Source organism: Rhinoderma darwinii, chromosome 10 (assembly GCF_050947455.1).
Source record: "Rhinoderma darwinii isolate aRhiDar2 chromosome 10, aRhiDar2.hap1, whole genome shotgun sequence".
Taxonomy (NCBI): Eukaryota; Metazoa; Chordata; class Amphibia; order Anura; family Rhinodermatidae; genus Rhinoderma; species Rhinoderma darwinii.
In genome coordinates this window covers 35,990,962-36,015,226 of record NC_134696.1, presented here as the reverse complement: position 1 = coordinate 36,015,226, position 24,265 = coordinate 35,990,962, and the positions used below count along the sequence as shown (strand labels likewise).

Genomic DNA, 24,265 nt, shown 5'->3' with positions numbered 1-24,265 from the left:
ACTTCAAGAAAATAATATATTCCTTTGTATAAGAGCACAAAGTAAGAACCAGAGCTATTTTTCTGATGCTTTTTTTCAGGTGCCAGAGCACCACCAGAACATAGCCAGTTACAGTTCCCTGAAAACAGCACAACTACAGTGTCCTACATATAGCTGCGGACACTTTACCTCTGAAAAACTGTTACCAGTGCCCCAATACTGGACCAGTCAAAATGGCCCATATAAGTGGCAGTAAAATTGGACCAAAAGAAAAACTACCATCCACAGGGCCTCCATAAAAATATGAGTCAAAGTGTGCTCATAATGGCACCAACCAAACTTCCCCCATAATAGCTGCAGTCTCAAGACTCCATAACATTTGTACCAATTGTGTTACAAAAACATTGCTATCACTGCCAGCTATTATTCCTCTTGGTATTAACCATTCATGTGTATTGTTCCCATTCTGAGAAATAGCTTTGCACAGGACAACTAGTCTTCCCATCATTATCAATCTATGAATTATTACAGAGACAGAGCGAGACAATGAAACCTTGTAGCATCAAAGGATTCTGTAGAAGATTATCCCTTCTGTACAGATCTCTGGCACAGAAAAAAAAAAGTTGCCTACAACTGTATAACTAACACACCCTGATGTAGAAATGCACAGATTATTCAGGTATTATTGATTTACATGTTCATGGAAGAAGTCGATTCATATGTATGTACAGAAAGTTTGTATCGAAACGTGATAACTTAAATTAAAGTTTTTCTTACCAATAAAGAAGAGAACGAGGGCAGTAATTCTGATGAAAAGTTGGCCCTGAAATACGGTCTCAACCTGCATTTCAATAACAAGAAACACAGTCTGAGAAAGGAATATGAAAAGGATGCAGACTCTGATCAAAAGTATTTCTGACACGGTAACTTGCAGAGATTTGTCCATCCCCAGGCCCAGGCTCATACAAGTGAACACATAAATTTCCTCTGGGTTAGATAAAAGGATCCATCTCTATGAGTTCACATCATTATGTTGAAGTGAACCTGTCACCTCAGTATAAACCCACATTACTGTCTGTAAAACATGAAAATAAACTATTTTCCAGTTAAGTTATTTAAGAATTTGAGACTGATATTTGTAATAATGTTCTCATTTCTCTCCTACACAATACATAATAGCCTATCTCTCTCACATTAATTGGTTAGAAAGCCTGGGAACCATGTACAGATGTAGAAAAGTTGTAACTTGACTCGAATAACTTGCTGCAGCATGATATCACACAGCAAAAGCCATTGAAAAAGTCAAGTTAAAGTTCCTTAACACTGTATATTTAACGCGTTATGAGTTCAATATAGTTGTGCTGCAGATAGCGTGGGCGCGCACGTGCACGCACGTGCACGCACGGCCGTTCGCTCACACATCGACGTCACCACTCCTGCAGCCACAGAACGAGAAGAGACGAGGAGGAGAAGTAGAGACAAGGAGAAGAAGCAGAGGTGAGGAGAAGGAGACGAGGAGGAGATCTACTTACATCCATCGATGTGCGCGCGAACGACCAAGTCTGTGTGTGTTCTCACCAGAGGGAACACAGCACAAGCCGCCCTGACACTGTACGCAGCTAATTGGACAGTGTCAGAGCGAAGACATCACGCCCCCTTGCCTTTTAGTTAGTTAGAAACGCCCCATTGACTCTTCAGGGGCTTATTTACATGTCGGGCGCCAAATATAACGGCAACGATATGTAAATAATGGAGGAAGTTAGAAAAATTATTTTAAGTGAGACAGGGTTTGTGAAGCCTTTCCTATAACATGCTGCACTCAGCTTCACATGTTTGGGGAGGTGAAAGGTTCTCTTTAAGTTGAGGATTGCTACATCTGTAACAACATATTCTGCTGGAACAGGCCAATAGAGAAAGAAGGCAAAATGTATTAAATAAAAATATCTAGGTAAGGCTCTGCCCACACTTGTGTTAAAGGGATTGACTGGGCATGGGACATTTTTTTTATAGTGTTGACCTATTGACAGGACAGGTCATCAGTATATGACCGGTGGGATCTGACTCCAGGACCCCGCAGCGATCAGCTGTTCCGGCTGCCAGAGGCACCGGACATTTTGCAGATGTCAATGCCAGAAGCAAAAGGTTCTGACCATTGTATAGCGCCGCGCTGCAATACTTCAGATTTGCTCCTATTCAAGTGCACCGACCACTGCAAAACTTCCAGTGCCGGGGGTAGCCGATGCAGGGTCTGGGTGCCGGACACCCACCGATCATATACTGATGACTTGTCCTGTGGATAGGTCATAAGTATGAAAAACTGCCCCATGCTAAAACAACCCCTTTAAGCAGTTCAGGCAAGCTTTCGGTGTATTTTTACAGTCTGTAGCACTATTTTTGCCATCAGATTCCGGAACCCGACAGAAATCCTTAAATTTTTCAAAGCAGAAATAGATGTTATGAGGTAGTACTTTGTATACAGTTATAACTTTAAGTTGCATTCAAAATATACAGTGAAACTTTAATGCAGGTTTAGCAGGAATCTACCAGATAGTCTAGACTTCTCCTCCTAATTTCCAGGGAATGATGTGGACCCTCTACAGGGGATGGGGTAAGTATATACAGTATTAAAACATATCTTATAAATCTGCTCATGTCCATCTCTCTCCATGTATAACAATACTCCAATTGTAATAAAATAGCAAATATATCCGAAAGCAATATATTGGTCCTCATGGTCGACTTGCCAGACAGAAAGGGGTTATACAAATTAGGCAACCCATTCAAAATGTAAGCCAAGAAAATCCAACGGGAGTTGAAAAAACAAAGACTTCATTCAGCAGAGCGTCAAACCTTTTTCGTTCTAGCTATTGGTTGTCTTTCAGAACCCAGAACACCAATGAGAGCTTCTGACATATCTCAGTGACATGCAAAAAGTTCTTTATAATTGGGGGGTAGATTTAAGAAAAATTAATGTAGCATGGCTTAATGCTCACAGAGACAAGGATACAGTACTGTCTGTGCCTACATCTTTTACAAGGAAAGACAGGGAGGTAGTGTCTCCTTAATACATCCTGCAACTCATCTTATACATTACATCTGAACAGGTTAGTTAACCTGTGAAAACAGTGCAGCAATAACATCTAGCAGCATAAAGTTATTTTTGTGAACATTCAAAAAGGTATGAGGCATTATAAAAAATACTAGATTTTATTTTTGTTGATTATGTAGCTAATGTTAGCAAAGAATATACAAAAGTCAAGAGTCAAGGCAAGAGGAAATCACATTAGTGAAAGAAAAGCAGACAGAAAATGTAAAAACAGAACATTCTGCGGATTCATTAACCTACTTAAAGATACATAAGAAAAATAAAAAAAAATAAAAAAACACTATAAAAAAAAAAACATTCTATTCCATTTGCCACAGATATTTACAGGCCATTAGTTCCCACAAATTACAAAATTATATATCTTTAAAAGCTTTTTTATCAGTGCACAAATGAATACATGGCAAAATAAGCTGCATTACCTTTCCTCTCGTGTAAGATTATATAATATATCCATCGCTGTACTTGCTCTTACATCCTTTAATGTTACACATTTTATGAGACTTTCAAACAGCCTGAAATATGAAAAATTTTATATTTCAAAATATACAAATATAATTTCAAGCACGTTTACAATAGACTACATGTATTATAATAGACAATAATGGAAGTTAGTACATGAGCCAGAAACTTACCTGCATTATCCAGTTCATGCCCATAAATCCCATCATAGCTCATAAACAAGATACTATAGTGTACTAGAGCCTCAACACAATGGGCAAGCGTGATTATGCCCAACACCATTGTTCTTTGATCCAATGTGAGCGGGAGAAACTGGACCAGAAGGTGTGTGATCTATCTGCTGTTGCACCTTTCCCATGATCAGTAACTCTAGCCCTAAAGAGGTTTTCCAACCAAAGAAAGTGAAACCTTTTCAGCCTCGGCCCCATTGTGAATGATGGGGGTCCATGCAGTCAGTGCCTAACTGATCAGCAAGTGATGGCATCTCCTAGTCCTTGAATCTAAAATAAAATACAAAGCAATTGCAAACAAAGTTGATTAAGAATCTCCTACCTTTTCTGTTTGCAGCTCCGATGCAGACCGCTGTGTTTTCATGGTTACAGACTACAAACAAGCCCTGTGTAGTCTGTTCCTGCAGCCATGTTTTACTCCCTTGTATCTTCCCCTCTTTTTGGTAACCCACAGACAGTAAGAGATAGAGCAGATGGAAGAAAATACCACATAACCGCAGTATTAGACCAAGGTCGTAGCTATAGGGGGTGCAAAAGTAGCAGTCGCACCCAGGCCCTGGTGTCTGAGGAGACTTAAATGCCCCTCTGCCACATAAGAAGACACTAGTATTAAAAATGACACGATAGTTGCAGGCCTTTTTATAGATTTTACATTGAGACCCAAGAGCTTCAAGTTATGCCTCTGAATTAGACTAGACTGAAGGTTTGTTTGTGGTCTGTAACCATGAAGACACATAAATCTGCATAGGAGCTGTAGACACAAAATGGTGATTTAATTAACGAAAGTGGAAAACTAAGCACAGTTCTAGGTTTGCACTGGAGTTTAAGCAAAGTCATGAGGTCTCTGTGAATATGTGGCAACAAAGGACACTACCTCTTTCCGTTGATGACTTACTACTGTTATGTTCAGTGATAATTACTATATTAGCTGAAGCCAAGAGCCACCTCCTGACATTTTATAACTATGGATAAAGGCCTATTATGTGGATTTTTTAAATATTTATTTTCAGCATTATTACAGTTTCCATTGCACTTAAACTTACATCCCCGGGAATCCATTAGCAATTTGTGACATTGTTATATGATTCTCTTCTTAGCATTGTATATTCTACCTATTTTGTGATCTCTGCTGTCAGTTCTATAGCACTTGACATTAACCAAACATATTGTTCTATGTTCAAAGGCAGTATCAGCCTTTCCTTATCAATTTTAAAAATGTTTCTGTTTGAATCTTGAATAAAAAGTTATGTTTTGATCTTGTTCCTGTTTCCTTTAGTTATAAAATATATACATTGCATTTCTATGAAAAACAAATTATAAAATTTCAATGCTGGATGCATCTCAGAGACATAGTTTGAACACCAAGTTATTTAAAAAGTCGTCAAGGTTGATGTCAGCATATTATACTACTGGCCCACTTGTAGCTGACTAAACATGAAAAATGTGTAGTACAAATCTACTTTTCCGGTTTTATAACATAGAATTATGGTTAGAAAATTACTTTTTTTCTATTAACTATTTGAAAAAGTTTCATCATAATGCATTAGTTTCCTGAGGCTTTACCTGACTCCTATTATGTACTATCTTCTGTTATAAATGGTCATTGTGTTCAAGACCATTTTCTACAAAACATGACATCCTGTTGTGTATTTCCAAAGTCTCCCCCTTCCCTCCAAGTGTTTACTGACTCTGAATTTACTGCATTTTCCATCTCCTCGAAAGGTGCTGGAACATTAGCTCACTTAGGGATCAGGTTGCATAAATAAGTTTATGGAGAGGGGAGGGGGTAGGAGGAGAGCAGAAGCAGAGAGAGAGAGAGAGAGAGAGAGGGAGGCAGGGACACAGACAATGCAGCAGCTTCTAGCAAGTGTTACATCTCACCCCAGTGCTGGATTCACAGCTATACTGCTTATTATTGCTGTAAAATGTTTTCTATGCTGCTGTTTCTATATATATATTTAATATATATGCAATAGATAGAGATAGGATAGCAGGATTCTACTCTTCTCTGTGTGTAGTGTATAGAAGACATGATAGCAGTCACTAGCTCAGCGAAAACTGAGAGTTAGAGATAGAGCCTGTAGAGGGGAAACTGCTATCAAAAGTGTAAACTACATATCATATAGTGGCCAGAAATAGTGTAATTCCTCATGTACACACATATGACAGCTTATTCTGAAAGTTATCTGAAAGGTTAGGTACGCTTTAAAGAGAACCTTTCACCTGCCCATACATGTGCAGCTGAGTGCAGCATGTAATAGGCAGGGCTGCACAAATCCTGGGGCACGTTAAAAAAAAAAATCTACCCTCCTCCGTTATTTAGATATCGGTGCCGTTATATTTGATGCCCAATATTGAAATAACCCCCTGAACTGTCAATGGGGCGTGTAATGGCAAGGGGGCGTGTAACATGGCTGTGACACTATCCAATCAGCTATGGACAGTGTCACAGCAAGAGCTGGAGAGAGGAGAGCGTGTGCGCGTACAACTAATAGAGAAGAGGTCAGGGACCTGAGCTGGGTCCCCTAACTCCACATGCCTCATAGCAGCTGCAAGGGTTGCCTTTGTTAAATATGTTCCATAGGAATTTGGATCCTCAAGGAGTTTTTGTCAAACGTTAGAACAGTAAGGCCTTGTTCACACAGTGGTATTGCAAAACCAGGAAAGGAAACAGAAGAAATATATAAAGGAAGGTCTTATAGGTCTGCTTTCCTGGATCCATTTCTGGTTTTGACTTAAAAGTAATGCTTTCCTGCATATAATTCTTGTTTAGTGTGTTTCTTTTTTTCTTTTTACAATACAGTAGACTTTTGAACAATAACATTAGTTATTATCCTGCCATTATTTGTGACCTCAAAGCTTTTGCACGTAAAGGTTTTAGTGACTACAAACAATGTGTTCATTTTTAATTTTTATCCTCTGGTCTACTATCTTGAAAATACTGTAAAATAACAGACCATGAACACATCATTTTCTGAGGCTCTCACTCAGAGTTTTTCTTTTTTTTCATTGAGATATGATACAATTCCATAAGTCTTATATCATAAAAAATAAAATCTCCTTGTAACAATAGCAATTACTGCTGATTCTCCTTTCTAGATACTATATTTTAATAAAATCATGGAATATGTGGACATACCTAGATGGGTTTAAATGTTTCAGAAGCAAATATCTTCCTTCTTCTGTTGATAAATACACATTTACAAGGGCCAATGTCTTGCTCTGTATCTCAGGGATCTCCGAGGTCAGCATTGTAAAGATCTGACTGTTCGTATTAGGTTGTCAGATCAACACCCGCTGGTTCTCTTCTAGCAAAAAACAATAACAGATATTTAGAGAGAATAAAGATTTCCACTAAAGAAATGTTTTCACATAGACAGCAAGTGCTATAAAAAATACAAGTGAATCAGTCAAACAAAAATACGAAATCCTTGATGTCGTTTTTTTTACCATTTCTACTGCAGACTACTTCCCATAAGGACAGGACAGAAAGACACAAGTCGGCTTCTATTGTATCTGCTTGTTTAGAGATCAAACTCCTTAAAAACAAAAACATATCATTATTACAAGAATGGCAATTCATACATTCAGATACATTTATATACTGTATTAGCCTTTATTGCTAACCAAAGTACTTACTGCGCTTTTTTTTTTGGTTGGAGCTGCCCACTAAGGCTTCGTTCACATCTGCGTCGGGATCCAGTGCAAAATGTTTTCCATTTGTCACCATTGTGTAAGGGTTCCGTTGTTTTGACGGAATCAATACTGCAGTCCACTATGGTATTGATTCCGTCAAAACAACGGAACCCTTACACAACGGTGACAAACGGAAACCATCCGTCACCATTGAAATCAATGGTGATGCAAACGGAAGCCTATGGTTTCCATTTGTTTCAGTTTGGATTCCGTTCATGGGTTTCCCTGACGGAAAGCTCCGACGGAACCCATGAACAGAGTCCCGACGCAGATGTGAACGAAGCCTAAGTTGCGGGGCCCCATAGCAGCTGCTATATCTGCTGCCCTGGTAACTATACCCGTAGCTACAATTTACACATTTTATTTTATTCCACAATCCCCCTTTAAAGACCATTAAAGAGTCATTCTTACCTATTTATAATAGAGTTGTCTCCTATAACACTGAATCCATTGTCAGCTCTAAATAAAGTCTGAGCTGTACCTGGTATAAATGCAAACAGAAAAAATATGTTAATCTGGAACAATCATAGCACAAAGTAAATGCAGAGATTAATGTGACATAAAAAGTTTCGTTTTCACCCCAGGTTAGAGTCAGGCTTCCATCTTCCAAAATCCATGAAGACAGGATTTTGGTTGTGATCAGGGTGAATTCATGCGCTGCAGAATTGCTGTGGTTTTTCAGTGTGGATTTCGCACTAAAACTCTGCAGCAATTTACAGTACAATACATGCGGATGCGGTTTTAAAAACCCCATCCACATGTAGTGGAAAATATCGGCATGGAATTGTGGGCATATCACAGCATATCCATTTTTTCGCAATGTATAGGGTGAAATCCACACCAATATCTGCGTCATAATCCAGTAAAAGATACTTATTTGCTGTGAAATCGGTAGCAAGAAAAAGTATGCAGCGTGTGAACTCAGCCTTATGGTCCTTCCTGCATTCTGTTTAATGAAATACTCCATCTGGTACATTCAGCCACACAGACACAGCGGAGATGAGGGTCGGCTGGTATAGGTATAAAGCCAATAAGTTGAACTCTGACTTCTCGTTCACTTTGCTGGTTACTGACAGCCAGAGCAGGAAGGAAGGCTTCTCTACCCTGACGTAACCCGTCCTGCTCTGCTGTGTATGCTCTCCAATACAGGATGGGTTTTGCGTCTACTAACGTGACAGCAGCCATTTTAATTAACCTAATGATTACCACCTAGTCAAGACAAGAGTTTATAAATAATTGAAGGTATTTATGTACAGTAATGTATTTTATTATTTGAATTTTTTTTATTTTCTGGAGAATTTCTTTAAGCTTCAAGGTAATCTATGCCCTGTGATACCACTAGCCATGAAATGCAATTAGATAAAATACAGTATGGTGGACACTTACAATCCTTTACGGCTTGAACAAGAAGCTGTATCCCTCCAGAGTAATAGAGTGGACTCTGCTCTGCTTTGGATAGTTTTGTAAGCAGTTGTGAAATATATACTGCCTCTTCTTTCCCAGCCTCTAGATCCTCCAAGGCTTTCTGCTCTTGTAGATCCTTCTTCTCCTGGAAGTTCACTTGATTCAGGTAGTCTGTGAGACATGAAGAAACAGACATCTAGACTAACATAGACACTTACAATTTTCATTAATATAGATACCAATAATTTAAAACATAAGTCCTCCTGGAAATTCTCCTTTCCTCTGCACGAGTTTGACCAATAGTTCTGACCCACACTACAGTATGTGAACTACAATATTGGTCTTTTTAATACTGGCAAAGTAACAGTAGCAATGAGCAGCCAAATTGGCCTCCTTTAACTTCCTATAAATTGGCATCCAGTATAATCCACAAAGGAGTCTATAGAGGAAGCTGTTTTCCCCCTCATGTTATATTTATATAGGATAGGTTATAACATCAATGTATAAATACTTATGTCAAAGCATTTAAAAGGTACCTTGAAAAAATGATGCATGTATATCATAAAATGTTTTAATATTTAATGACCCAGGAGGAATGTGAATTTAAAAGCAATTCCTCTTGAAAAATATATGTACATCTATTACGTTTGGGGCCGGTTTATATAGTGAGTGGGACATAACTTTAACAGATATATTACGTGAAGTTCACATCTAGTTTCTTGCTGGAAGACCTTTAGTATTTATCACCGTGAATAAAAACAGAACATATTTTATGTTTCTGTCAATAAATCGTTTTTATTATGGAAAATAATATTCACTACTGAATAACTGAGGAACAGAATATATGACACTATTGCTGCTTCCCTGATCTTGCTTGATACATGTAGAGAGGGGACTCTTAAGCAAGTTCACTCAACCCATGGGTCAACCTGATCTGGGTCCTCAGTCCATTGCCCCGAAAGTAGTAGATAGATAGATAGATAGATAGATAGATAGATAGATAGATAGATAGATAGATAGATAGATAGATAGATAGATAGATAGATAGATAGATAGATAGATGCATTGCTTCCATGTGAGAATAACTTTTTAACATGGGGCCATATGAAGGAACCATATGACCACACATGAAGTGCCTATGGGTTTGTATTGAGGAGCTGTAGGGACTCTGTATGCTGCCATATGAGCTTTTTGCACACGGCTTACAGCATGACAGGAAGCAGTAGGAATCACCATAGTTCGCTGGGTCAAGGATATCTGAACTGCATGTCGGGATGCAATGTAAGCACATACCAACACCTCCTGCCAACTCTTCTAATATTGCAAAAAAATCATGTTGATCTACAAATGAATTTTGCTATCAGGTCAGCCTCGTGAGATGATGATGTAGCAGCCAAGCTGCCACTGGGACTGCAGAGGACTGATGACCTAGAGCTGTATATACTGTAGAATAATTCAAGTTGTTAGCTACATATCAGAGTTCTCTTTTTTTGATACCAGGGAAGCTTGTGGAAGGCCTTGCCTACATACTGCCCTGTATATTTATCACTAGAAGAAATGAAGACAATCCATATTTTTTATTTCACATGTTTATCCATATGTCCACTATGTAAATATTGTAAAAAAACAAACAAAACAACAGATTATTTTTTATATACCAGCAATACTTCTATTGACATTTCACTATATTGTTGAAATGAAAAGGCAAAAAAAATATTTTGAGAATAAAAAATATAAAAGGCACACTGCCAACAGCGAGGCGGTTAGGCTTCATTCTCATCTGTGTCAGGGCTCTGTTCCGAAGTTCCGTCAGAGTATTCCGTCAGGACGGAGCCATGACTGATACAAACTGAAACCATAGATTTCCGTTTTCATCACCATTGATTTCAATGGTGACGGATCCGGTGCCAATGGTTTCAGTTTGTCTCCGTTGTGCAAGGGTTCCGTCATTTTGACGGGATGAATAGTGCAGTCGACTACGGTGTTCATCCCGTCAAAGCGACAAAACCCTTGCACAACGGAGATAAACTGAAACCATTGGCACCGGATCCGTCACCATTGAAATAAATGGTGATGGAAACGGAAACCTACGGCTTCCGTTTGTGTCAGTCAGGGCTCCGTTCCGACGGAAAGCTCAGACGGAAAGTCGAAACAAAGCCCTAACGCAGATGTGAACATAGCCTTACAGCAAACACATCCATAAACTGAGGATTGTACCCAGCTTCAACCAATATTTATTTTTCATAGTTGTGAAATTGACCTTATTTCCCTTCTCCTTGGGATATCAAATGGTGAAGTGTATACTGACTCTCACAGAGTGCTGGACAGAATGTGACGGCCTAAGGGCCAAATAGTTATGTGCTAGGAAGAGAAACCTCTCAGGCTTTTCTTAAAAAAATACGATGTCAAACTCAATTAGCAACATCAGTAGTCTCTGTTCAGAGTGTGTTAAATGGGATAAACCTTGCATGAGAGGGAAATTTATATGAAGTCAAATATAAATACATCTAGAAGTAGTGACCTGACATTTAAAGAAATTACAGCTGCGCATATTATGTGCACTTAGAGTCATCCTTTAAGGTGACTTACACAATTAATTTTTCCACATTTTAATATCTATGTGTGTGCCAACACGGGAAAAAAGTGTACCAAGCCTGAAGCGCTATCATTACGCCTCATGCACACGATGGTAGTGGTGTGCACTGCGCGTGATTTGCGACTTGAATGGCAGCGGCGTGTCATCCGCGGGCTGTCCGCAAATCATGGGCCGTGCACATGGCCGTGTACATTCATTTCAATGAGCCCGGACCGCAAAATGCAGCCGTAATAAGACATGTTCTATCTTTTTGCGGTCCAGGCTCCCAGGCAATGCACGGACAGTGGAAACCACGGTCGTGTGCATGGGCCCATAGAAATGAATGGGACCGCAATCCACCCCGCAGATTTGCGGGTGAATTGCAGCCGCAAAAACACGTTCGTGTGCATGAGGCCTTATCTTTATATACACAGCTGCACACCTTGTAAACACTGGGCAAGACACAACAGAGATCACTACTGGGCAGTGGTTAGTCGATGAACAAGTTACCCTTCTGGCAGCAACCTATCTTCTGTGAAATTCAACATCGTCGGGAACGTTCTGCAGTCCCCCCATACACATGAAATCAAAGGCTTATCCGGCAATATTGATGGGTTTGCCAACTTTACTCTCATGTGCATTGGCAGCTTAAGGGGAACCTGTCATCTACACTATCCTGCCCTAACTAATGGGCAACATATTGTAGTGACAGACACGTAGATTTCAGCGGTCTGTCACTTATTTGCTAAAGTGAAGCCGTTTTTTTTTTTTAAACTTACATGCAGAGCGAAGACAGAGAAGAGTCCGGTGTATCATGAGCTGTCGCACCGTCCGCCCACTTGCTGTGCAAAGGAAGAAAACTGTCAATTAGCGGCGAAGGGGCGGCAGCTCATGAATACTCCAGACTCATTCCTGGTGGCACTGGCTTTGCTTTGATGTAAGCTCTAAAATACGGCTTCACTGTCATTATATAATGTTCTTATTCATGTTATACTCCTGGACATGCCCTTTGTAGCCTTAGTCCCATTATGATGACCTCTTGACAGGTTTGACTTTGACCTTATTTCCTCATTATTTCTTCCAACTCAGAAAAGCAAACGACTATTTTTAACATATATACAGGGCTGACAGAGAGTACCCTCACACCCCGGGCTGAGACTAATGACAATTATAAACTTTGCTTATGTAGTATCAAGCAGTTACAGTTTTCAATACAAATCTGCACACATGCTGCTATGTGAAAATTAACTTTTCCTTTTTTGCAATATAATCTTTCCATTTTACCTGTATAGGCAATCAAATCTATAAAATAGGTAATCTAGCATCCTATATAATTGGAATATAGATTGTGAGCCCCATTGAAGCAGAGAAATGATGTGAGTGACGACAATGTCTGTACAGAGCTGCGGGATATGTAGTCGCATCCATCAAAAGAATTGATTTTGGACCAATAATCCAGCCATATAGAACAAGTGCATTTCTTCTTCTGCATTTATCTACTGCTTGGTAACTCTGGGACACATAGGAAATATTGGGAAAAATGAAAAATAAGTGAACCCCTAAAAGGCAGACCCTATGCTGGGCCAGAGGTACACTATAAAAACAATACTGAGGCATGAACCTGGACAATTTTTTCAACAGATTATGTAATATTTCGCATTCGATCTTTCTGATCTTTTTGGAATAAAGCCCAAATTGATACTGTATTAAAATCAATGTATGAAAAGCAGAATAAAGGCAACATGACTCCCACTAGCTTCAAAATATTGATAGGTGTTGCATTTATTCTTATATTTAAGCCTTAGGGGGAGTTCACACTGAGTTTTTTTACAAGTTTTTGGACGCAGAAACCACGCCGCAAAAGGGGCAAAAAAATGGCCGAAAATGCCTACCTCTGATTTCAATGGGAGGCGGAGGCGTTTTTTTCCCACAAGCGGAAAAACCGAAACCTATCTTCGGGCGTTTACGCCTCTGACTTCCCATTCACATCAATGGGAGGCAGAGAAAGTGTATTTCGTGGCGGTTTATGCCCACAGCGCTCAATGGCTACGGGCGAAAAACGCTGCGACAATCGCCGTGCAGGCAGAGGAAAATCTGCCTCAAAATTCCAAACTGAATTTTGAGGCAGATTTTCCTCCTGCAAAAAACTCAGTGTGAACCCAGCCTTAGGGCAGATTCAGACGAACGTTGCGTTTTTGCGCGCGCAAAAAACGCGGCGTTTTGCGCGCGCAAAAAACACTTGACAGCTGCGTGTGTCATCCGTGTATGATGCGCGGCTGCGTGATTTTCGCGCAGCCGCCATCATAGAGATGAGGCTAGTCGACGCCCGTCACTGTCCAAGGTGCTGAAAGAGCTAACTCTTTCAGCACCCTCGACAGTGAATGCCGAACACAATATCGAGAAACCTGTTAAAAAAAAAGAAAAAGTTCGTACTTACCGAGAACTTCGCTCACGGCCGTTGCCTTGGTGACGCGTCCTTGGTGCTGCACCTCTCTTGACATCGGGCCCCACCTCCCTGGATGACGCGGCAGTCCATGTGACTGCTGCAGCCTGTGCTTGGCCTGTGATTGGCTGGAGCTGTCACTTGGACTGAATTGTCATCCCGGGAGGTCAGACTGGAGGAAGAAGCCGGGAGTTATCGGTAAGTCAGAACTTTGTTTTTTTTTTACAGGTTCATGTATATTGGGATCGGAAGTCACTGTCCATGGTGCTGAAACAGTTTAACTCTTTCAGCACCCTGGACAGTGACTATCTCCTGACGTTGCGTACCGGAAATTTTTTTGCCGGGTTCGGCCAAAACGATTTTGGCCGAACCCGGTGAAGTTCGGTTCGGTTGTCCGGGTTCGCTCATCTCAAAGACACTCCGTTTGGATGTTTGGAAACAGAAAAGCACGTGGTGCTTTTCTGTTTACATTCATCCTTTTGACAGCTGGTGCGCTGTTTCAGTCGGTTCGCACGGAAGTGCTTCCGTGCGACCTGCGTGGTTTTCACGCACCCATTGACTTCAATGGGTGCGTGATGCGTGAAATACACAGAGATATTGAGCATGTCGCGCTTTTTGCGCAGCTGACAAACGCTGCGCAAAAAGCACGGACTGTCTGTACTGCCACATAGACTTGTATTGGTCTGTGCGTGGCGCGTGAAAACCACGCGGCCCGCACGGACCCAATACACGCTCGTGTGAATCCCCCCTTAGGCTATGTTCACACAGAGTTTTTTTACTTTGACGCGGAAAATGCCTCCCATTGATTTCAATGGGAGGCGGGGGCGGTTTTCTCCCGCGAGCGGTAAAACCGCATCGCGGGAGAAAGAAGGGACATGCCCTATCTTGGGCGTTTACGCCTCTGACCTCCCATTGACTTCAATGGGAGGCAGAGAAAGCATATTTAAAAAGCGTTTTATGCCCGCGGCACTCAATGGCCGGGGGCGAAAAACGCAACGAAAATCGGCAGGCAGGGAGAGGAAAATCTGGCTCAAACTTCCAAACAAAATTTTGAGGCAGAAATTCCGCCTGCAAAAAACTCTGTGTGAACATAGCCTTAGGCTCCACAATGACACAGTGTTGCCCTCAAGTCACACTAAAATCTTGGGATTACCACAAATTTAATATGACCTCAATGTTTCTCTATGGAGGTCACAAGTGACTGGATTTCTTGTAATGTCACAAGTTTGCTTGTGACTGTTTTTCCCATAGAGAAACGTTCTCATGGTGCGGTAATACTACGCTTTTAACACAAGTCACAGGCATGCTACTAGAAAAGTCACTTACCTTTCACAAGTCTCTCTTTTGTAAAGTCAGTGTCTGTAATCTTCTTATAACATAGTCTTGCCTATAGAAAATACAGATATTGAATATCAACAGATCCTGGAATACCATTTGATTTGTTTTTAAATTTAAAATAGTTTCAATTTCTGCACTAATTAATTTGTTAGGCTGAGTTCACACCAGCATTGGTTTTCCATTCAATGGTTCCGTTTGACATTTCTGTCGGAGGAACCCATGAACGGGAAGCCGAACGGAAACCTAGCTTTCGTTTGCATTACCAATGATTTCAATGGTAATGCTTCAGTCGCAGTTGGTTTCCGTTTGTTTCCGTTCCGTAAAGTTTCAGTTTTTTTAACGGAAACAATAGTGTAGTCGACTGCGCTATTGTTTCCATGAAAGAAAACAGAAACGTTGTGGAACGGAAACAAACAGAAACCAACTGCAAAGCATTACTATTGAAATCAATGGTAATGCAAACGGAAGCTATGGTTTCCGTTTGGCTTTCCGAACGCAGATTGATATACAGTTTTGTGGGAAAATTATTAGTATACCTTGTAATTTATTTATTTAAACCCCCTACTTAATCTGGTTTTAGGAGTCCAGTAAGTGGACCTGCTCAGTGATTGACAGCTAACTTTGTAAGGACACTCATCCAGGGAAGGCTGTAAGGCCGTCCACTGGACTCCTAAACCCAGATTGAGCAGAGGTTTAAATAAATAAATTACTTTAAATTAAATTATAAGTTATACTGAATATTTTACCACAAGAAAAAGATCAATCTGCTTAGCTCCTCCTGCTCAATAACATTCTGCCAGCAGATTGGACTACATTTTCAACGAGACAGGTTCCCTTTAAATAATAACACTGCATGCAGTAAATCTCTTTCTAGTGGCAACACAGACTTTTGTAACTAAATATGACATGATAATAAAAGGTTGAGATTCACTTAAGGGTTATGTGCACCTTTGAAAGGGATTTTATTTTTCTTTAATAAGAGGGACAATCAGTGTGTTTGGCGCAACTTTATAATGTTTTTATTAAAAGTTAGTTTTACTTTTTGAGATACAGCTGCTCTGTCTTCTCTATACAGAGCAGCTGTATCGTTCGCTAAGACCTGGGGGAGTGTGTGGCACTATCTATAGGGGTTGTATGGAACTATCTACAGATGGCTGTTTTTTGGCACTATCTACAGGGAGGTGTGTGGCACTATCTACAGGGGATGTGTGGCACTAACTACAGGGGCTGTGCATGGCACTATCTAGAGGGGCAGTGTCTGGAACTATCTATAGGGGGAGTTGTGGCACTATCTACAGGGTGGTTTATGGAACTAGCTACAAGGTTTGGCATATCTACAGAGGGTACTGTGAGGCACTATCTACAGGGGGTGTGGCACTATCTACAGAGGCCACTGCGACCTCTATGCCACTGGTGGAAGGTATGTAATATGGGAGGGGGCACCAAAATATTCCTGAACAGGGTGCCCTAAGGCCGGCTCTGCTTCTGTGCTCAAAATGTAAGTTATTGTTTTTTTTGACAGGTGGCTGGGTTTTCACATCGGTTTAAGAAAAGGACATTTGCAATGCACAAAAAGTAATATTTTCTTCCTGCGGGACAGCTGACAGTCTTCTCTTTCCTTTTCAATTTTTCTGAATTACAAATCTGCAGTTGAATGAAATTATTTAAAATAAATCAGGTATACCACTTATTACAAGACAGATCGATGAACTGTACTATAACTGTACTGAGTTGTGTTCCTGTGTGGTCATCACATGACCAGGACAAATATTCATCCTCCAAAGTAAATAATGAAGGTTTCTATTCAATGACTGCATTCAGAAATCTTGAAAACCATGCTGAACAAATACACAGTACTGTATGTAATTGTATATCTTTTCATCTGCACTTTATTTGCTGAAAATGAAACAACTTTAAATGAACTCTAATTTTCATTGATCCTGTCTCTAGAGCTATGTCCAGATTACTGATTGTCGGCCTTACCTGTTCATAATTTTTCAGACCCAGATGAGCCTTGCCCATATGCACATAAGCCTTCACACACTTATCATCACACTAAAAGAGAGTAATAAAATCATATATGTATTACACAAACTATAAACTATACACAATAAATATCTGACTAAGAAACATAATTCATCTCCCTAATGTATGTCTATTACAACTTCATTCTCAAGTGTTCTTCTCTTGACTTATGTCTAGTCCATAGACATGGATATGCATAGAAACGTTCCATTACTTCACTTGCCCTATATAGTATATCCATTCTGACTAGGGTTAGACTGGCCTACACAGGAACTTTTGGTCTGCCCAGCTCTGACACAATAATGGGCAAAAAATATAGAGCCCCAAAGATCCAGCAGAAAACAACTCCATTCAGAGCTGTCTTTGTTTCTATCTATTTTGGTTGATTCACAAATAACCAATAAGATATAATTGATGATATGTTCTGTGTATGCAGTGACAGTAATAAAAAGTACAAAACAATAAAAAGTGGACGTGCACATGTTCTGTAAAGATGGGGGTTGCGATGGATAGCTGAAGGCCCTCAGAATTATTTCCTCTGGTGGGACGAAAGAACCTGGTCTGACACTGATTTGTGAGTCTGAGCTGACCGTGCTGAAGACCACAGTAACTCAAGGAAGCATCTAAGCCCATATGAATATGGAGGAAAAAGAACTGTCTATGTAGGACATGATGAACATTTTTATCCTAATAGTATGTCAGTCTTCTCCAAACTAACAGATACAAGGGACCATGAATATTGATTTTTAAAGTTTCAATTAAAATTTGTAGATTTTATGTAAGCTTCTATAAGGGGAAGAGTCTAGATAGATACAGTGAAGGAAATAAGTATTTGATCACTTGCTGATTTTGTAAGTTTGCCCACTGTCAAAGTCATGAACAGTCTATAATTTTTAGGCTAGGTTAATTTTACCAGTGAGAGATAGATTATATTTAAAAAAAACAGAAAATCACATAGTCAAAATTATATATATTTATTTGCATTATGCACAGAGAAATAAGTATTTGATCCCCTACCAACCATTAAGAGTTCAGCCTCCTCCAGACCAGTTACACGCTCCAAATCAACTTGGTGCCTGCATTAAAGACAGCTGTCTTACATGGTCACCTGTATAAAAGACTCCTGTCCACAGACTCAATTAATCAGTCTGACTCTAACCTCTACAACATGGGCAACACCAAAGAGCTTTCTAAGGATGTCAGGGACAAGATCATAGACCTGCACAAGGCTGGAATGGGCTACAAAACCATAAGTAAGACGCTGGGTGAGAAGGAGACAACTGTTGGTGCAATAGTAAGAAAATGGAAGACATACAAAATGACTGTCAATCGACATCGATCTGGGGCTCCATGCAAAATCTCACCTCGTGGGGTATCCTTGATCCTGAGGAAGGTGAGAGCTCAGCCAAAAACTACACGGGGGGAACTTGTTAATGATCTCAAGGCAGCGGGGACCACAGTCACCAAGAAAACCATTGGTAACACATTACGCCGTAATGGATTAAAATCCTGCAGTGCCTGCAAGGTCCCCCTGCTCAAGAAGGCACATGTACAGGCCCGTCTGAAGTTTGCAAATGAACATCTTGATGATTCTGAGAGTGATTGGGAGAAGGTGCTGTGGTCAGATGAGACTAAAATTGAGCTCTTTGGCATTAACTCAACTCGCTGTGTTTGGAGGAAGAGAAATGCTGCCTATGACCCAAAGAACACTGTCCCCACTGTCAAGCATGGAGATGGAAACATTATGTTTTGGGGGTGTTTCTCTGCTAAGGGCACAGGACTACTTCACCGCATCAATGGGAGAATGGATGGAGCCATGTACCGTCACATCCTGAGTGACGACCTCCTTCCCTCCACCAGGACATTAAAAATGGCTCGTGGCTGGGTCTTCCAGCACGACAATGACCCGAAACATACAGCCAAGGCAACAAAGGAGTGGCTCAAAAAGAAGCACATTAAGGTCATGGAGTGGCCTAGCCAGTCTCCAGACCTTAATCCCATCAAAAACTTATGGAGGGAGCTGAAGATCCGAGTTGCCAAGCGACAGCCTCGAAATCTTAATGATTTACAGATGATCTGCAAAGAGAAGTGGGCCAAAATTCCATCTAACATGTGTGAAAACCTTATCATCAACTACAAAAAATGTCTGACTGCTGTGCTTGCCAACAAGGGTTTTGCCACCAAGTATTAAGTCTTGTTTGCCAAAGGGATCAAATACTTATTTCTCTGTGCACAATGCAAATACATATATATAATTTTGACTATGTGATTTTCTTTTTTTTTTTTATATATAATCTATCTCTCACTGGTAAAATTAACCTAGCCTAAAAATTCTAGACTGTTCATGTCTTTGACAGTGGGCAAACTTACAAAATCAGCAAGGGATGAAATACTTATTTCCTTCACTGTAGATAGATAGATAGATAGATAGATAGATATATAGATAGATAGATAGATAGATAGATAGATAGATAGATAGATAGATAGATAGATAGATAGATAGATAGATAGATAGATAGATAGATAGATAGATGTATAATATATATATAAATGTATATCTATCTATATGTGTCCCATGAACCATGGGAAATTGCTCCAGGCAAAACTGGACAAGACAATTAGTCATGGTCTTGTTGGGAATGCCGAAGGGAGACAGGAGTGTCTGCCTTGTACTCTCCCACCTTCCTACTCAGCGGGGGGCTGGAGACACGCTGTCTCGTTCCCTCCCTGGGCGCTCATGAGTCGGCCGGTGACGTTATATCACCGCGCCGACCCATGTGAGCCGGGTGCGAGTGGCACTATTGTGCCTTTGCCTGGCTCAGGGGCAAGCGCACCGGCGGGACTAAACAGCCCTCCTCCGGAGCGCTCCGGCTCTCTTTTTCCTGCTCCCAACACCAACGAGGACCTCTCTGCCCTGCTCCCTCCAACAACTTACCGCTCCACCAACAAACCAATCCCTGGAAGACTAAGTATCCTCCACCTCTCTCTCCCCTGGACAACGAGAACAACTCCTCTTTCTCTCTCTCCCCCTATACAACGAACTGGTGCCCCATTATTAACCCTTAACTACATCCCCTATACAATGAGCATTATCCTACCCTTCTCCCCTCACATTTAACCCCTACTTCCCCTGGACAAACCTCCCCACCTGATCCTGCATATTTTCCCCTTATACTTACCTTAAAACCTCCCCTAGCCCTGATATTTAACCCTTAATACTTGCACATTCTCCTGGTTAACCCTTTCCTGCACATCCCCTGGTAACCCTTTACCTCTCCTAGCCCACACACTGGTTAACCCTTGCACTACCTAAAATTTAACCTTCACCTACACTTGCCTACACGATTCCCCTAGTATTTAACCCTTCACTTCCCCTGGAAAAACATCTCTAATTACCCCAACTGTACAAAAGAACAGGGACAATTAGAGTCAGGTGGGGGTGGGACATGGAAGTAAGCGTGAGTGTACTGTATTTTATATGTATGTTTAGGTACATGGGTGAGTGTTAGTATAGTATTGTAATGTATTGTAATAGTACTGTGTCACGTGTAGTATTAGTATACTTAATACATATTAAGTTATTATGTGTATTGAGGCATACTGATACTATACCATGAATATTTACGATGTTGTGTATTTTGTGTTTAATATCTTATAACTGTGCACACACTTAGTAGCAGGGCAAATAGATAGCGTTATTCAAAAGAAAAGGTAGGGGAGCTAGGTTTAACCCTAATAAAAAGAGGTAGTAATAGTGGACGATACGACCCAGTATACCCCACTAATATACTAGCCCTTTTACAACTTCAATGCAAGGCTAATAAACACTGTAAATTACCATGACTTTGGGCTCTACTACAGCTATGGTGGGGAATTGCTGCAACTGTGTTTTTTACAACCTCAGGAGTACTAATAAATATTGTAAATTGCTTTGGTGATGAGTTTTACTATACCCCTGGGAGTACCTATAAATACTGCATGTCACTATACTATGACTGTGCACACTTCTTCTTTAACAGAACAGACATCCATTTTATATCATCGACAAAGACATCAATAAAACTTCAACGGCTTTTGGTTAACCCAGTTTTTTGCAGCAAGTGGTCAAATGTCATCTCTACGCTGTACGCATAGTTTGGCAAGTAAAATTCATATATATATATATATATATATATATATATTTTGTTGTTTTTTTATTCTAAATCTATATATATATATATATATATATATACACATATATATACATATACATACATATATATATATATATATACATATATTACTACAAATGCATCATTAAATTTCCAAATATAGTATGTAAATGCTCTTTTTTTCAGATTTATTTTTTTTTGCTTATCTTATATTTTAAAGGGTTGACAATATTTGCACCACGAACCCCAGAAGTTTTGGATTTCGGCGAATCTGAAACTTTTGGGAAATTCAAACCGAATTCGATTAGTGCTGAGTCAGTTTGCTTATCTCTACCAGTTGCTAATGGCAACCGCAATACAGGCGTTTCAGAACACATGCTAATATTTGTGTATAAAACACATTGATGCCCTTATTGATATGTCTTTATATTTGGTTGTATTTTTCCTATATAGATTTAACTATGGTCTAATATTTTTGTGGAGTATTATTAAGGCTTCGTTCACATCTGCATCGGGGCTCCGTTCATGGGTTCCATCTGAGCTTTCTGTCAGGGGAACCCATGAACGGAACCGTAGGTTTCCATTTGCATCACCATTGATTTCAATGGAGACAGATCTGGTGCAAATGTTTTTTGTTTGTCTCCGTTGTGCAAGTGTTCTGTAGTTTTGACACCCAGCAATACCATAGTCGACTGCGTTATTCATTCCTTCAAAACGATGGAATCCTTAAACAACAGTGACAAACGGAAACCATTTGACCCGGATCCGTCACCACTGAAATCAATGGTGATGCAAACGAAAGCCTATGGTTTCCGTTTGATTCAGTCAGGGTTCCGTTCATGGGTTCCCCTGACGGAAATCTCCGACAGAACCCCTAAACGGAGCCCTGACGCAGATGTGAACGAAGCCAAAGATATATTTTAGGTTTGAAATATTCAGTGATACTCTAGGTACCTGCAGACTGTATTTATATTTGTTTTCAGTAAATTGCTAGTTCATAGGATCCATCCGTGTTTTGTTAAGAATTTATGATGCCCCCCTTTCTGGCATTAATAGTATGATCTTTATATCAACTTGCTTTGAAACACCAGTTCGAGACAAGAAAGAACCACATTTAGGTGTCAAACGTCCAACTCGGTCTTTCAGAACATTTCAGAAATCCAGTGTCCAAATTTAAAGGAGTTTTGTGGTTTCCGGAAATAAATCATGTTCATTGTTCAAATGTTAGACAACTTTTCCATTATACTTTTGTGTGAATTCCTCAAAGTTTTTCATATCTCTGCTTGCTGTCATTGAATAAGATCTTACATTATTTAGTGTAAGTGGATAACAATCTGTCCAGGTCATGTGATGGACACACAGGCACATGGTTCGTTACAAGACAGAGTTCTGAAAACTGTACTGTAACGAGTCCGGAACCTGTGTGTCCATCACATGATCAGGACAGATTTTCATCCTCTGGAGGTACAGTAAACAATAAAGGGTTCTATTGAATGACAGCAAGAAGAGATCTTAAAGATCATGAGGAAATAATACAGAAACTATATTGGGAAAATGGTATAACCTTTAATGAATCAATAAATAAGCTTTATTGTTTTTCAAACAACCCTTTTGAGATTTAATACACTTTTAGATCCTCAAATTAATGAATTTTGGTGGAATGGATATTTGAATGATTGACATTTTGGACACCTAGGATTTACATGCTCATGTTTTATGCATAGTTCTACTTTAATACTAAGGCTGGGTTCACATGACCTATTTTCAGACGTAAACGAGGCGTATTATGCCTCGTTTTACAGCTGAAAATAGGGCTACAATACGTCGGCAAACATCTGCCCATTCATTTGAATGGGTTTGCTGACGTACTGTGCCGACGACTTGTCATTTACGCGTCGTCGTTTGACAGCGGTCAAAAGACGACGCGTAAAATGACTGCCTCGGCAAAGAAGTGCAGGGCACTTCTTTGCAACGTAATTTGAGCCGTTCTTCATTGAAGTCAATAAAGAGCAGCTCAAGATTTGCGAGCGTCAAAGACGCCTCGCATAATGCGATAAGGATCTTTTACGTCTGAAACGACGCAGCTGTTTTCTCCTGAAAACAGTCTGTCTTTTCAGACGTAAAGGCCACTTCTCGTGTGCACATACCCTAATACTTTAACTATAGTTCTACGTTTTTTTTCTATATTTAAGTAACTTAAACATTAATTCATTATATATATATATATATATATATATACTCTATATATATATATATACATATATATATATATATATATATATATATATATATATATATATACTACCGTTCAAAAGTTTAGGGTCACTTAGAAATTTCCTTATTTTTGAAAGAAAATCACAGTTTTTTTCAATGAAGATAACATTAAATTAATCGGAAATACACTCTGTACATTGTTAATGTGCTAAATGACTATTCTAGCTGCAAACGTCTGGTTTTTAATGCAATATCTACATAGGTGTATAGAGGCCCATTTCCAGCAACCATCACTCCAGTGTTCTAATGGTACATTGTGTTTGCTAACTGTGTTAGAAGGCTAATGGATGATTAGAAAACACTTGAAAACCCTTGTGCAATTATGTTAGCACCACTGTAAACAGTTTTGCTGTTTAGAGGAGCTATAAAACTGACCTTCCTTTGAGCTAGTTGAGAATCTGGAGCATTACATTTGTGGGTTCGATTAAACTCTCAAAATGGCTAGAAAAAGAGAGCTTTCATGTGAAACTCGACAGTCTATTCTTGTTCTTAGAAATGAAGGCTATTCCATGCGAGAAATTGCCAAGAAACTGAAGATTTCCTACAACAGTGTGTACTACTCCCTTCAGAGGACAGCACAAACAG

At 39.9% G+C, this 24,265-nt stretch overlaps 1 protein-coding gene across 1 annotated transcript in view; it reads right to left on the bottom strand.

Annotated features, from left to right (window-relative positions):
* The window catches only part of TTC12 (tetratricopeptide repeat domain 12), a 103,795-nt gene that overhangs the window by 35,934 nt on the left and 43,596 nt on the right, over window positions 1-24,265 (bottom strand). The window contains 8 exon segments of the mRNA XM_075840981.1: window positions 757-820; window positions 3,505-3,597; window positions 6,914-7,082; window positions 7,225-7,313; window positions 7,882-7,951; window positions 8,857-9,045; window positions 15,219-15,279; window positions 17,214-17,285. Of these exon segments, the coding sequence (XP_075697096.1) occupies window positions 757-820; window positions 3,505-3,597; window positions 6,914-7,082; window positions 7,225-7,313; window positions 7,882-7,951; window positions 8,857-9,045; window positions 15,219-15,279; window positions 17,214-17,285 (807 nt within the window).